General features: G+C 43.0%; 1 protein-coding gene across 1 annotated transcript; it reads right to left on the minus strand.

Moving 5' to 3' along the window:
• Window positions 1-3419: 3419 nt before the first annotated feature.
• On the minus strand, window positions 3420-13226 carry LOC144507667 (uncharacterized). Its single transcript, XM_078234827.1, has 5 exons — window positions 12872-13226; window positions 12359-12467; window positions 10107-10226; window positions 4996-5074; window positions 3420-4904 (listed from the first exon to the last, which is right to left on the minus strand). Exons 1-5 carry the CDS (start codon window positions 12967-12969, stop codon window positions 4813-4815), a joined length of 498 nt encoding a protein of 165 aa, XP_078090953.1. The 5' UTR covers window positions 12970-13226; the 3' UTR covers window positions 3420-4812.
• Window positions 13227-13490: the final 264 nt, after the last annotated feature.

The following is a 13490-nucleotide window of genomic DNA, read 5'->3' on the forward strand; positions in this document are numbered from 1 at the left end:
AAGTATCAGCCATGATTGAATGGTGGAGCAGACTCCATGGGCCGAGTGGCCTAATTCTGCTCCTATGTCTTATGGTCCAAGTGGGCTGTTTTCCCCTGGATGGGTCAAGCTTCTTGATTGTTATTGGAGTTGCATTCATCCAGGCAAGTAGAGCGTATCCCATCACATTTCCACCATGTGCCTTGTAGATAGTGGACAGGAGTCAGGAGGTTCTCACAGAATCCCCAGCCTCTGGCCTGTTGGCGTAGACAATAGTTATACAGCAGGTCCAGTTAAATACCTTATCAATAGTAACCCTCAGGATGTTAATGGCAGATTCAGCAATGTCAATGCTGTTAAATATCTAGGGGGATGGTTAGATTCCCCTCGTGGAGGTCATTGCCTGGCATGTCTGTGGTACAAATGGTGAAACTACAACACAATACGGCATAGAATGAGAGTAGCATGAGATAGACTGAGCTAAGTGAACCCACAACCAATGGAGCAGCTCAAAGCTCTGTTGTCTTGGGAAAGGGTGGCATAGTGTTAACGTCACTGGACTGGTAATCCAGAGTCTCAGGCTAATGTTCAAATCCCACTACACAGCTGGTGGAATTAAAATTCAATTAACAAAAATCTGGAATTGAAATGCGAGACTAAGTAACGGTGACCATGAAACCATTGTCATTGTTGTAAAAATCCATCTGGTTCACCGCCATCCTAAACTAATCTGGCCTACATGAGACTCCAGAGCCAGTGCAATGCAGCTATCAAGCTTATCAGTGCAAGGGCAATTAAGGATGGACAACAAATGCTGGTTTTACCAGTGCACCGACATCCCATGAGAGAATAGAATGGCCTGTCACATCTAGTCATGGAGAATGGTGGGTGGGCTATTAAACAACTCCAAAAGTGAGAAATTCCCAGGAGTAGATGAAATTCCCACTATACTAACATCATTGAATAAACAATTTAACTCGTATATAATTGCTTAGTTTTTGTGGTACTTATTTATTCATGATGTCAAATGGATAATTGAGGAATTATTGATCATTTTGTACTGGTTACTTGTTTTTAACCAGTATTTTGATTCATTCATATGCAGTTGGCAGTCTAACTGATGAAGCCTTTAATAGAAACTTTTGAATCAAATATTCGCACAATTTAGAACTAAATTAGCATTTACATGTTGTGTGCACCTTATTTGTAAATTTCACCCAAATCATCATCGTCTGGCTTCTCCCATTTTATTGGGGTCACTACGATGCTGGTTGATCACCCTTCCCATCTCCAATCTATCACCTACTCCTCTTCTAATCCCACTGTACTTAAATCATTCTCCGCCATATCTTTCCATCTGATCTTAGACCCTCTTTTTCTCCTTGTTGGCAGACACATCTACGTCACTTGCCTCACCACATCTTCTCTCTCTCTCTAAAACATAGAACTATACCATTTCAATACCACCGTGGCTATTTTCTTTGATGATTGCACAATCTTCACTGACCCCCTGATGTACTGGTTCTGGAGATGGGCCTTTTCCACCACTCCACATAGCTATCTCAATATCCACATTCATTAATATCCTGCCTTGGCTCCTCCCTTCTTGTTGTTGCTCCAGTTTCTGCACTATTCAACAATGGTATCATAACTGTCCTTTATATTCTTCCTTTCAGTTACAGCGATACTTTTCTATCTGATAACGCTCCATTGCTTTTCTTCAAATTACTCCAACCAGAGCTAATCTGTTACTTAATTTTTATTTTAATACTTTCATCTTCTGCTACTGCTGACCCCAGTAACTTGGAACTACTCAGGTTATCACCCATAATCTTTACAGCTTCAGTCGGATTCATTTCCCTCGACTCAAACTGACACTCCTTGAATTGGGTTTTTGGTCTACTGATTATATATACACACAATATATATATATATATATACACACATTCAAACCACACCAACGTGTTTACAACAAGTTCACCGAGTAATGAATCTATCCTGGGGATCCCCCCCCAGGGGCGTAAACATGAGTATAGCCCCCAGGGGGGCATGACGTAGCCAGGCCTCAACCGGAGGAGAGGAGTTTGGGGGGGGGGGGGGGGGGGGTGGTGGTGGAGAGAGCTGAAATCTGATCGCAGGAGTGAGAAGATGCCGGCTCCCGATTGGGGAGAGGGTTGAATGCCAGTTCCATCTGTGCCGGGCAGGGGGGTGGGGGGGCATTGCTGAATGCTGGCTCTAATCAGAAGGGGGAGTGGCTTAGAGGGGTATGAATGCCGCCTCCAATCGGGGTGGGGGGGGGGGGGGGGGGGAACTGTGGTGATGCCAACACTGATTGGGGGGGTGAGGGGGTGAACACACCCACCTGTTTTCATAGAATCGTAGTACAGAAGGTGGTCATGTATTTACACTGCTACATTCCCCTAACCTACACATCTTGGGACATTAAAGGGGCAATTTAGCGTGGCCAATCCACCTAACCGGTACATCTTTGGACTGTGGGAGGAAACTGGAGCACCCGGAGAAAACACATGCAAACACGAGGAGAATGTGCAAACTCCACACAGTCCCCAAAGCCAGAATCGAACCCAGGTTCCTGGCACTATGAAATAGTAATGCTAACCACTGTGTCACCATGCCTTTCTCACCAACCTGTTGAAGACACATCTGTACACTGTAGCATCAGAGTATTAACCAGTGTAGTCTTCGTGAAGACATCTCAATTCAACCTATGAATAATGCAGTGCGACATTACTACCTAAGTGGGACAAACTAAAGAAAAATCTGACAGTCCAAATCTGGGCATCCTTGAGGCACTATGGGCCATCAGCAGGATAGCTATATAATCACAATCTGCAACCGCATGCATAGCATATCCCTACTCTGATTGCCATTAAACCAAGTCAATTCTGATGTAGGGGGGCATGTGAGAACTAGCTGTAGACATGCATTAGCATGAGCTAAAAATCCAATGAAGCCACATCAATCTACCTGAATGCTAAATGCCAAAAAAAGGCTATAAGGAGAGGGTTAAGCAATCCCATGATTAATGGATCAAAGCAGAGCTTTCCAGCTCTCCTATTGACAGTTGAAAACTGCAGTGACCATCCAGGTAAACAGGAGACTGCCCTAACATCTTTATTTCCAACCAGGATGCAACCTAAACTGAGAAGAGGCAAGCCTCTTCAGCCATAGGTACTGAGTGAATGGTCACAGGGGGCCTCCGCCAGAGGACTTTACCATCATAAACAGCAAGGTCCAGAAATGGGCCATAACTTTCTTGTAGTGGCATAACCTCCTGGGAGTGCTACTCCATACCAACATACCTGCACGAGAATTCATGTCATGGAGTCCCCTGGGAGACAGGAATGAGAGGGGAGTTCCCTGGAAGTCAGGAGTGTGTGTGTGTGTGTGGGGTGTTCTGTATGGGAAACAGTCACACTGAAGTTAGAAGTGCTTTTATTTCTTGTAACTTTTTCCAGAGTAACTGGTCGAGCCATCTGAAGTTAACAATTTAAATCAGTTTGTAAAATGGTTCCCAGTGAAACAATTATTCAGATGCAGTTAGCTCTCCTGGAGAATTGCCGAGCAAACCCTTACCTGGGAACTTCCAAGGAAGAAAGAAGAGTAGCCCCCAAATCCAACGCTGGGGAGCTCGAAAATTACAGCACGTGATTCACTACCAGAATTATACTTATTGTAAAAACACACAGACCCAGCTACATGCATTGTATTAATTTAATAAAGTGATAATTAAGGAATTCGTTCTAAAGGAAGACAAACGATCATTCAAATAACAAAGGATCCACCAGTGCACACATCAAAAATACTTTTTTTTTTAAAAAGGCTACTGTATAATTATACCAATGTATTCAGATGCATGTTCAAAAGGATTTTAAAAGCAGCCTGCAGGTTCAAAAACAAGATGTAAATGTTGAGGAGTTCATTAAGATTGGGGAAAATGGAACACAGTGTAAGGACTTAGTAAAAGGACCACGTTACACTCCCAATATCGTCAGGACTTCTCTTGTTCTGCATTATTCCTTTGGTTTGTTTACCCATCACAGGACTACCTAAACAGCTCACCTCAAACTGTGTTTGAATCCTCCACCACATTGTCAAGGCAACTCATTATTGCTCTGACGAAGGGTCATTCTGACTTGAACTTTGTTGGCTCTATTCTCGCTCCATAGATGCTGTCAGACCTGAAATTTCCCAGCATTTTCTGTTTTTGTGTCTATTAATACCTTTTGAGTTACACAGTAGGTCTATGCTTCAGTTTATAAAGATTTTTTAAATGACTTCACCGGGTCCAAGGTGACCCGACAGAAGGAGAATACAGCACAGCACTCCTTCAATTCATAAAAATACCAAAATACATCATCACCTATCTGTAATATTTCTAAAGGCAGAAAGAATTCCCAAAATTAAAAGTCCTTGAACAAAACATAAAAATAAGATCCAGCCTGGGAACTAGGCTCATGTGGAGTTTAAACATCTACATTGACCATTGGAGCCAAGTGATTTGTTTCTGTGGTCCAAATTATCTATATTAGTGACAAGCAGCTCACACTACAAGGGACCCGGTCATTAAATGGAGCTGTTATCTGCTCCCTGGCATTATTGAATATGGTGCCAAATACTTTTATTTCTTTACTCAATCCCTCAGAGCTTAGGCAGTCTTATTATTGGAGGAAGAGTGGCTCTGATACGCATAGACAATAATTTCAGTGTCTTTTTTCTCTAAGCAAGTAGGGTATAAAATTGGCATCCCCGAGTTATGAAGCATTATGCAGATTCCTGATTATTCTTAAACATCGCGGAAGAACAACTCATCTAGTAAATTGTACAATTAGCTGATGAATACTGAGTGCACTTTGAGTTGTTTGTTGATTCGCTGTAGCCAGAAACCTTGTCCAAGCCACTACCTGGAAAACAAAGCCGAATAAAATCAGGGAAAAAGGTCCTTCACTTTTTATTCCAGAAGCTTTTCTATGCGTGGCTATTTTCAATTCTTACCTTCAATGAGGTTGTGCAAGTTGCAATAGTTTGTGCCAAAGTCTAGGACTGCATACCACAATTCAGAAACAGAGAATCCCTGCAACAAGAATATGTACTCAGCTGTATTAGTAGAAACAGAGGCTTTGGTTTTCATCAAAAACTGTTGGAATGTTCTGATCTACAACACTCCAGTGAGAATAATTTGCAGGCAAGCTACTATAGCTTGGACACCTCCGAGTGATTTGCACACATTTTAGCAGGAATTTTTAATCAGGCTAGTTTCTTATCTTTTCTCAGGTTAGGCTGTAAGACACAGAACTACAAATTTTAATAAATTGTTTTTCTCTAATTAGAAACAGTTTAAGGCAAGAACTTTCTAACTCTGAGTAAATACAATACTAATTGAAAGAGCACCTGACGGATATGAATCATAGAATCCCTACAGTGGAGGAGGAGGCGGCCATTCAGCCCATCGAGCCCACACTGACAACAATGTCACCCAGGCCCTATCCCTGTAACCCCACATAATTACCCCACTAATCCCTCTAACCTGCGCATCCCGGAACACTAAGGGGCAATTTAGCATGGCCAATCACCTAACCCACACATCTTTGGACTGTGGGAGGAAACCGGAGCACCCGGAGGAAATCCACGCAGACACGGGAGAACGTGCAAACTCCACACAGACAGTGACCCAAGCAGGGAATCAAACCCAGGTCTCTGGAGCTGTGAGGCAGCAGTGCTAACCCCTGTGCCATATAGCACATAAAATATGCTGCTGGACTAGTAATCCACAGAATGCAACATCAAATCCCACCATAGCAGTCTGAAAAATCAAAATCAGTACTGTCTGAAATAAAATGCTAGCATCTGCTAAAGGGGCATCAATACAAACTGGTTCACTAGGTCTTTAGCGAATGAAAACTGCTGTCCTTAATATCTGATCTACAAGGCCTGGAGTCCCTCAATAACCTGGTTGACTTTTAAGTGTCCTCTGAAGTGATCTAGCAAGCTATTCAGCTGTTATAGAGTCAAAATAGCAAAGAGCAACGAAAAGTACAACACAGGAACAGGCCCTTTGGCCCTCCAAGCCTGTGCCAATCATGATGCCTAACTAAACTAATAAAACCTTCTGCCCTTACTTGGTCCGTATCCCTCTATTCACGTACCCATCCAGATGCCTCTTAAATGTTGCTAATGTGCCTGCTTCCACCACCATCTTTAGCAGTATGTTCCAATTACCCACCACTCTCTGCATGAATAATTTCCCCCGCACATCTCCCTTAAATTTGAACCTGTGCGCCCTTGTAATTGACACTTCCACCCTTGGAAAAAGCCTCCGACTATCCACCCTGTCTATGCCTCTCACAATTTTGGACATCTCTATCAGGTTTCCCCTCAACCTCCGTCTTTCCAGTGAAAACAATCCTCATTTATTCAACCTCAGTTTTAAAGCAGAAAGAGAGACTCTTTTGTCCATCGTGTCTAGGCCAGCCATCAAACTTATCTATTCTAATCCCTTTTATAGCATTTGGTCCATAGCCTTGTACGCTATGGTGTTTCAAGTATTCATCTAAATGCTTCTTAAATGCTGTGAGGATTCCCACCTCTACTACCCTTTCAGGCAGAGTTCCAGATTCCCACCACCCTCTGGGTGAAAATATTTTGCCGCAAATCCCCTCTAATCTCCTGCTCCTTAATTTAAACCTATGTTTATTTATTAGGGTTATAAAGTAGGCTTACATTAACACTGCAATGAAGTTACTGTGAAAATCCTCTAGTCGTCACACTCCGGTACGTGTTCAGGTACACCAAGGGAGAATTTAGCTTGGCCTACGCACCTGACCAGCACATCTTTCAGACTGTGGAAGGAAACCCACGCAGTCACAGGGAGAACGTGCAGACTCCTCACAGACAGTGACCCAAGCTGGGAATCAAACCCGGGTCCCTGACGCTGTGAGGCAGCAGCGCTAACCACGGTGCAGCCCATGTATTAAACCTCAAAAGAACGCAGTTCAACCATCTCAGGGGCAACTAAGGATGGCCAAAGGACATGCCATCAACATCCAGAACCAGATTTTTCTTAATTAAATCACAAATAAATTTGCCATCGCGCCAAAACCAAGAACAAAATAACACACTACTCTGGGTGAAGAAAAGGACATTCAGTTCAGATATTCGGTCAGAATTATATTCATTGGAGTTTGGAAGAATTCGGGGGGGATCTCATTGAAACTTATAAAATTCGAACAGGACTAGACAGGGTAGATGCAAGAATGTTCCCGATGTTGGAGGAGCCCAGATGTCACAGTTTAAGGATAAAGAATAGACCATTTAGAACTGAGATGAGAAATTTATTCACCCAGAGTGTGGTGAACCTGTGGAATTCTCTACCACAGAAAAGGTGTTGAGGCCAAAACACTGTTTTCAAGAAAGAGTTGGATATAGCTCTTGGGATTAAAGATATCAAAGTATACGGGGCGAAAGCAGGAACAGGTTGGATGATTAGCGTGATCGTAATAAATGGTAGAACAGACTCAAAGGGCTGAAGTGCTCCTATTTTCTGTGTTTCTGGGAGGCATGCTTAGTTTCACTGGTCAGAACATTGAATACAGGAGTTGGGACATCTTGTTGAAATTGTACAAGACATTGGTATTGGTACGGCCACACTTGGAATACTGTGTACAGTTCTGGTCACTCTATTATAGAAAGATTATTATTAAACTAGAAAGGTTGCAGAAAAGATTTACTAGGATGCTAGTGGGACTTGATAGTTTGAGTTCTAAGGAGAGGCTGGATAGACTGGGACTTTTTTTTCCCTGGAGCGTAGGAGACTTAGGAGTGATCTTATAGAGGTCTATAAAATAATGAGAAGTATAGATCAGCTAGATAGTCAATATCTTTTTCCAAAAGGTAGGGGAGTCTAAAACTAGAGGGCATAGGTTTAATGCGAGAGGGGAGAGATACAAAAGAGTACAGAGGGGCATTTTTTTCACACAGAGGGTAGTGAGTGCCTGGAACGAACTGCCAGAGGTAGTGGTAGAGGCGATAAAATTTTGTCTTTTCAAAAGCATTTGAACAGTTACACAGGTAAGATGGGTAGAGAGGGGTATGGGCCAAATGCAGGCAATTGGGACTAGATTAGTGGTTAAAAAAAAGGGCAGCATGGACAAGTTGGGCCGAAGGGCCTGTTTCCATGCTCTATGATATTGGGGACTCGTTCACTAAATCCATTTTTAATTTGGCTTTCTCCTTTCACGTTTCAGTCGACAATTCACCTACCTTGAGCAGTTTTATAAAATTCCCAAATTCTGCTTAAATATCTACCATTTTCCTTAGCTAACAATTTCATATTTCATTTACTACCACCTCTTAAAAGGAAGTAATGCCAAATTCTTTTGAGGGGAGATGACAGAGCAGGAGAAAAGCGGCCATGAAGGAACTTAAACATGAGCGCTAACTTCCTCTGGGCAACTGCGCTGCACTGGGAACCATCCAAAATGCAAGTCCGAAGTTATGGCCCCTAGTGTCTTTCACATGCCTAACATTTATAATCTTTAAACATGCAGTTTTGGAGACCAGTCAATGAGGATCCGTTCTTGGGATGCAAGTAAGACAGTATTTATTGTCTGTCCCATGTAATCCAAGTGCTTCAAGGGCTATGCACATAACAAGGGACAGTAGTCATGTATAGATCTAACTTGGCACAGTTTCTTCCCCAAAACCACATTAATGACACAATTAGGTTGTCATAACAGTCTAACAACTCTTAAATGGTCACTTAATAGTCTAGAACTTGAGTACTGCTGAAAAGAGATATGCTATCAAAGCTTTTCATTTTGCACTCAGTGGTTCAGCACGGTGACACAAGGGTTAGCACTGCTGCCTCTCAGCGCCAGGGACCCAGGTTCAATTCCGGCCTCGGGTCACTGTCTGTGTGGAGTTTGCACATTCTCCCCGTGTCTGTCTGGGTTTCCTCCAGATGCTCCGGTTTCCTCTCACAGTCCAAAGATGTGCAGGTTAGGTTGATTGGCCATGCTAAATTGACCCTAGTGTCAGGGGGATTAGCAGGGTAAGTATGTGGGGTTGCGGGAATGGGGCCTGTGTGGGATTGTGGTCAGTGCACACTCAATGGGCCTAATGGCTTCCTTCTGCACTGTAGGGATTCTATGTATTTAAGATGACGGCTCACCTCTCAAGTACAGATTTCAAGAAGTGGGTATCTGTGCTTCTTTCATTAAAAAACCTACCATCTGGGAGTACCTTCTTTCACTGTTTGCTCAACATGTACAAACGGAGATCGGATTGTAACTGCTACTGATCTGCCCAACATTCTCACCCATCCACCTTCGTCTGGTTACTTTCTCACTTTCTCCCATTCACATCTGCTAACTACATCATTTCTCATGCGCCAAAATCCAAATCAGAATGGACAAGAAAGATACATCTTGGGAAGTTATCAACAGCAACCTGCATGGTACATAACGCCTCTAGTGTGGCTTTTCACCACTGCCTTTCAAGGAAGCGATCAAACAAACTTCGAATCAAGCCACATAGGAAGATAAGAAAAGATGACCATAAGCTTGGTCAAAGAGGTAGGTTTTCAGAAGTTCCTTAAAAGTGAGAAGAGGTTCAGAGATGGAGTCTCTCCAGTAAAGGTATGAGTAAACTGTCAACTTAATCCTTAGGCTGCCAATAGGAGCACAAACAGGACCATTGCCCCATTTTGTAGTTTTACAACTAGTGCAATGTGTCACTGACCCAAACATTACAGTAATAAACTCTTGAAATGTCTGCATAGTTTAGGTGACGTTAAAGTTTCACTTTTTTTTCTTCTCCCTCACCCCTTTAAAAACATTTTTTTCTCATTTCTATTTTCAATACAGAAAGTACTGTTGACTAGACAGTTGGTGGACCAAACAAGATCATACCCAGATGGAATGCAATATCTACAATACTCTAAAGGGATACTGAATATTATGTTACAAATTCAAATAATTTAATTACCAAGCTAATGATGATATTATATGGGCAAGACAGACAAAATACGGACTTAAAACATCTTGTGTAAGGAACTTTGTTAGAGGCTAATAAAATTTGAAATATAGAAATGTAATTATATTACTTACGGAGACTTTGCAGGATCCATTGTCCAAGGGGGAAACCAGTTTGAATGTAAGGTTATCGACATATTTGTGCACTGGAGTGGTGTGCTGAGCAACAATATAATGTTCATTTGCAGACTTCAGCTATGAGAGGAGGCAAAATTAACACAAATTGGTAGCGAATAATGGAAAATACTCAGCACGTCCGGGAGTCGGGGTATCTGCGAAGTAATAGAGTTAACTTTTCAGGGTCAATGACCTTTCATCAACAATCAGTGCCTACAGAAAAAATATCAGGAGCATCATTTAATCTAACAGGTAACTACAGAAGATAATCCATGATTTTCTTTCTTAAAGCTACAGGAGTATCCTAACATTTTCTACCACACTTAAAAAGGAGCTCTCAAAAAACCGTGTAAGTATGCATTACAATAACAATTTAAATTTACATTCATCTTTAATATAACATTCTAAGCCACGCAATGTTTACAAAGAATAAAAGAGGACACAGGAATACTGGCCAACTCAAGTAAATAAAGGCAAGTGTCAAATGGATTGAGTGGTTGGAGAGAAATCACCTAACTGATATTCTGTGGTCAACTTTTCTCGTTTCCTAACTAGATACTAGAACAGCTGTCCCCAGATGTGTTAGGCTTCCTGATCTCAGCAAGGTCTCTTGAACTGACCGTCTGAAAAGGAGCGATGACAGATCAACAATGGTGCTTTGGAGTAGAGTAGAATGGGAACACATCTGTTCCTTCTAGCCCCACAATCAACCTTAAAAATAAAACTACTAATCTTTTGATTTCTCTGGCACACATGCCTGGAAAACCCGAGCAGAGTAAGAGTTTTGACAACACCAGGTTAAAGTCCAACAGGTTTATTTGGTAGCAAATGCCATTAGCTTTCGGAGCGCTGCTCCTTCGTCAGATGGAATGGATATCCATCTGACGAAGGAGCAGCGCTCCGAAAGCTAATGGCATTTGCTACCAAATAAACCTGTTGGACTTTAACCTGGTGTTGTTAAAACTCTTACTGTGCTTACCCCAGTCCAACGCCGGCATCTCCACATCATGACATCCTGAGCAGAACAGGGCTCATTCAGACCTGCCCAATTTATCAAAGGAATCTATAATAGGTAAAAGACTACTTGTATATTGCAAACATATCATCAAGACCTGTTTTCAGTATTTTGAGGCCAATATGGTGTTAAACATTTTTCAGATCCTCCAGGGTTAGGTGCAGGTGGGGAAAATTGAGTCAAGATTACTGTTTCAGATGCAACCTATGCTGCTTGCTATGTTGCCATTAGCGATACCAGGATCAAGATGGCTACGACCATGACTATGGTAAGGGCAGAACAATGGCGGAGTGGTTAGCACTACTGCCTCACAGCACCAGGGACCCGATTCCAGCCTTGGTTAACTGATTGTGCAAACTCCAAACATTCTCCCAGTGTTTGCCTGAGTTTCCTCCGAGTGCTCTGGTTTCCTCCCACAGTCCAAAGATGTGGTTAGATGGATTATTGGCCATGCTAAATTGCCCCTTAGTGTCCCAAAAATATGTAGGTTAGATGGGTTAGCCATGGGAGATGTGTGGGGTGACGGAGATAGGGCAGGGGAGAGGGCTTGGGTAAGGTATTGTGTCAGAGTCGATGCAGACTCGACAGGCCAAATGGCTTCTTCTACATGGTAGGAATTCTATGACAGTCGAAGCCTATCAAATGCATTGTCTTAGGTGGCAAATTAAGAACAATGGGCACTTGAGAGCAATCTGTTCTGTTGAATTCTCTCTTCGATGTGCAGATGCTGGCATTGGACTGGGGTAAGCACAGTAAGAAGCCTCACAACACCAGGTTAAAGTCCAACAGGTTTATTTGGCAGCACAAACTTTCGGAGTCTCAGACTCCTTCTTCAGGCGAGTGAAGAGTTGTGTTCACAAACAGGGGTATACGTCCTGCTTGTGAACACAATCTTCACTCACCTGAAGAAGGAGCCCGAGACTCCGAAAGCTTGTGCTGCCAAATAAACCTGTTGGACTTTAACCTGGTGTTGTAAGACTTCTTACTGAATTCTCTCTTCCCCAGAGCACAGTGAAGGCAGGGTAATTGAATCCCTTGTCAATCAAGAGTCTAAGGGTATAGGGGCTTGGAAGGAAAACCAGGTGGAGGCTACAATTGAGCAGCAGCTCGGTGGGTTGAATGGCCTACTCATATTCCTAATTCATTGTTGACTAAATGGAAACATAAGACGTACTTACTGTACTTTTGTACTTACTGTGTACAAACACTTCTCTCCTCCATTAGCACAATTATCAGCAGTCTTCCAAGCTTTAATTTGGGTCACTAATTCGAGATAGACACTTTTGCAAGGAATTCCAAATGTCCTACAGAATAAACATGGTGAAAATAGGTGATCAATTATTTAAGTGTCATTCAAGACTGGGATTTGTATGAACAGATCAAAACGCTTTACACAATGAAGAAATGGTTTTTGGGGTCGTGATTATGAAATAAACCAACACAAGAGAAAATTACGTAAGCCAAACTATTGCCTGAACACGTCCCACCTTCCCCTAAACATGGAGTATCAGGGCCTGGTACCATAATCCAAAAAGCTGAGTATAATTTATAAAGTTAGGATCAGTTGAAAAGTCAGTCACAAGACTGCGAGCAGGCTGCCTCAGGGAGTTTTATTTCCCGAATGCACACACACACAGAAAGGCTACATACAAAACTGTTACATCCACCAACACAGTCAGTAGCGACACTCACATCACGGGGAACCTACCATTCCACCGAACACTGAGCGTGTATCGGTGCAACCGCGGTACCTGTCAACGCAGCGAGCACCAACAGGCCAACTCTGCAGAGCCGTAGCAGCTTCATCTCCCTGCAGACACCGCCTCCAACAGACACACACAGCCTCCGCTGCAACAACTTCCTCTGCAGCCCCAACGCTCAGTCACGCGCTCCCTGCCCAATCAATGGCGGTGTTTCACTCATATCCACGGAAACGCCTGGATTACCCCCTCCTCCTCTCATGGAAGCATGGGGATTGGGAGCAGCTCTGGAAGAGCATTTCATAGAATCCCTACAGTGCAGAATTGGCCCATCGAGCCTGCACTGAGAACAATCCCACCCAGACCTGATCCCGCTAACCCCGCGCATTTACCCAGCTAATCCCCCTGAGACTAAGGTGCAATTTAGCATGGCCAATCCACCTAAACTGCAGATAAAAGCAAAATACTGCGGATGCTGGAATCTGAAACAAAAACAGAAAATGCCGGAGAAACTCTGCAGGTCTGACAGCATCTGTGGAGAGAGAATGGAGCCAACGTTTTGAGTCTGGATGACCCTTCATCAAGGCCATTAAACCTGCATATCATTGGAGTGTGGAAGGAAACCGG

The sequence above is a fragment of the Mustelus asterias genome, chromosome 2 (genome assembly GCF_964213995.1).
Source record: "Mustelus asterias chromosome 2, sMusAst1.hap1.1, whole genome shotgun sequence".
Taxonomy (NCBI): Eukaryota; Metazoa; Chordata; class Chondrichthyes; order Carcharhiniformes; family Triakidae; genus Mustelus; species Mustelus asterias.

Coding starts and splice junctions, on each gene's coding strand:
- LOC144507667 (XM_078234827.1), bottom strand. CDS start 12,969: ATGAAGCTGCTACGGCTCTGCAGAGTTGGCCTGTTGGTGCTCGCTGCG. Junction 10,227..12,358: donor GAGAGAAGTGTTTGTACACA/GTAAGTACAAAA, acceptor CTCCTCTCATAG/CTGAAGTCTGCAAATGAACA. Junction 4,905..4,995: donor CTTGCACAACCTCATTGAAG/GTAAGAATTGAA, acceptor TTTGTTTTCCAG/GTAGTGGCTTGGACAAGGTT.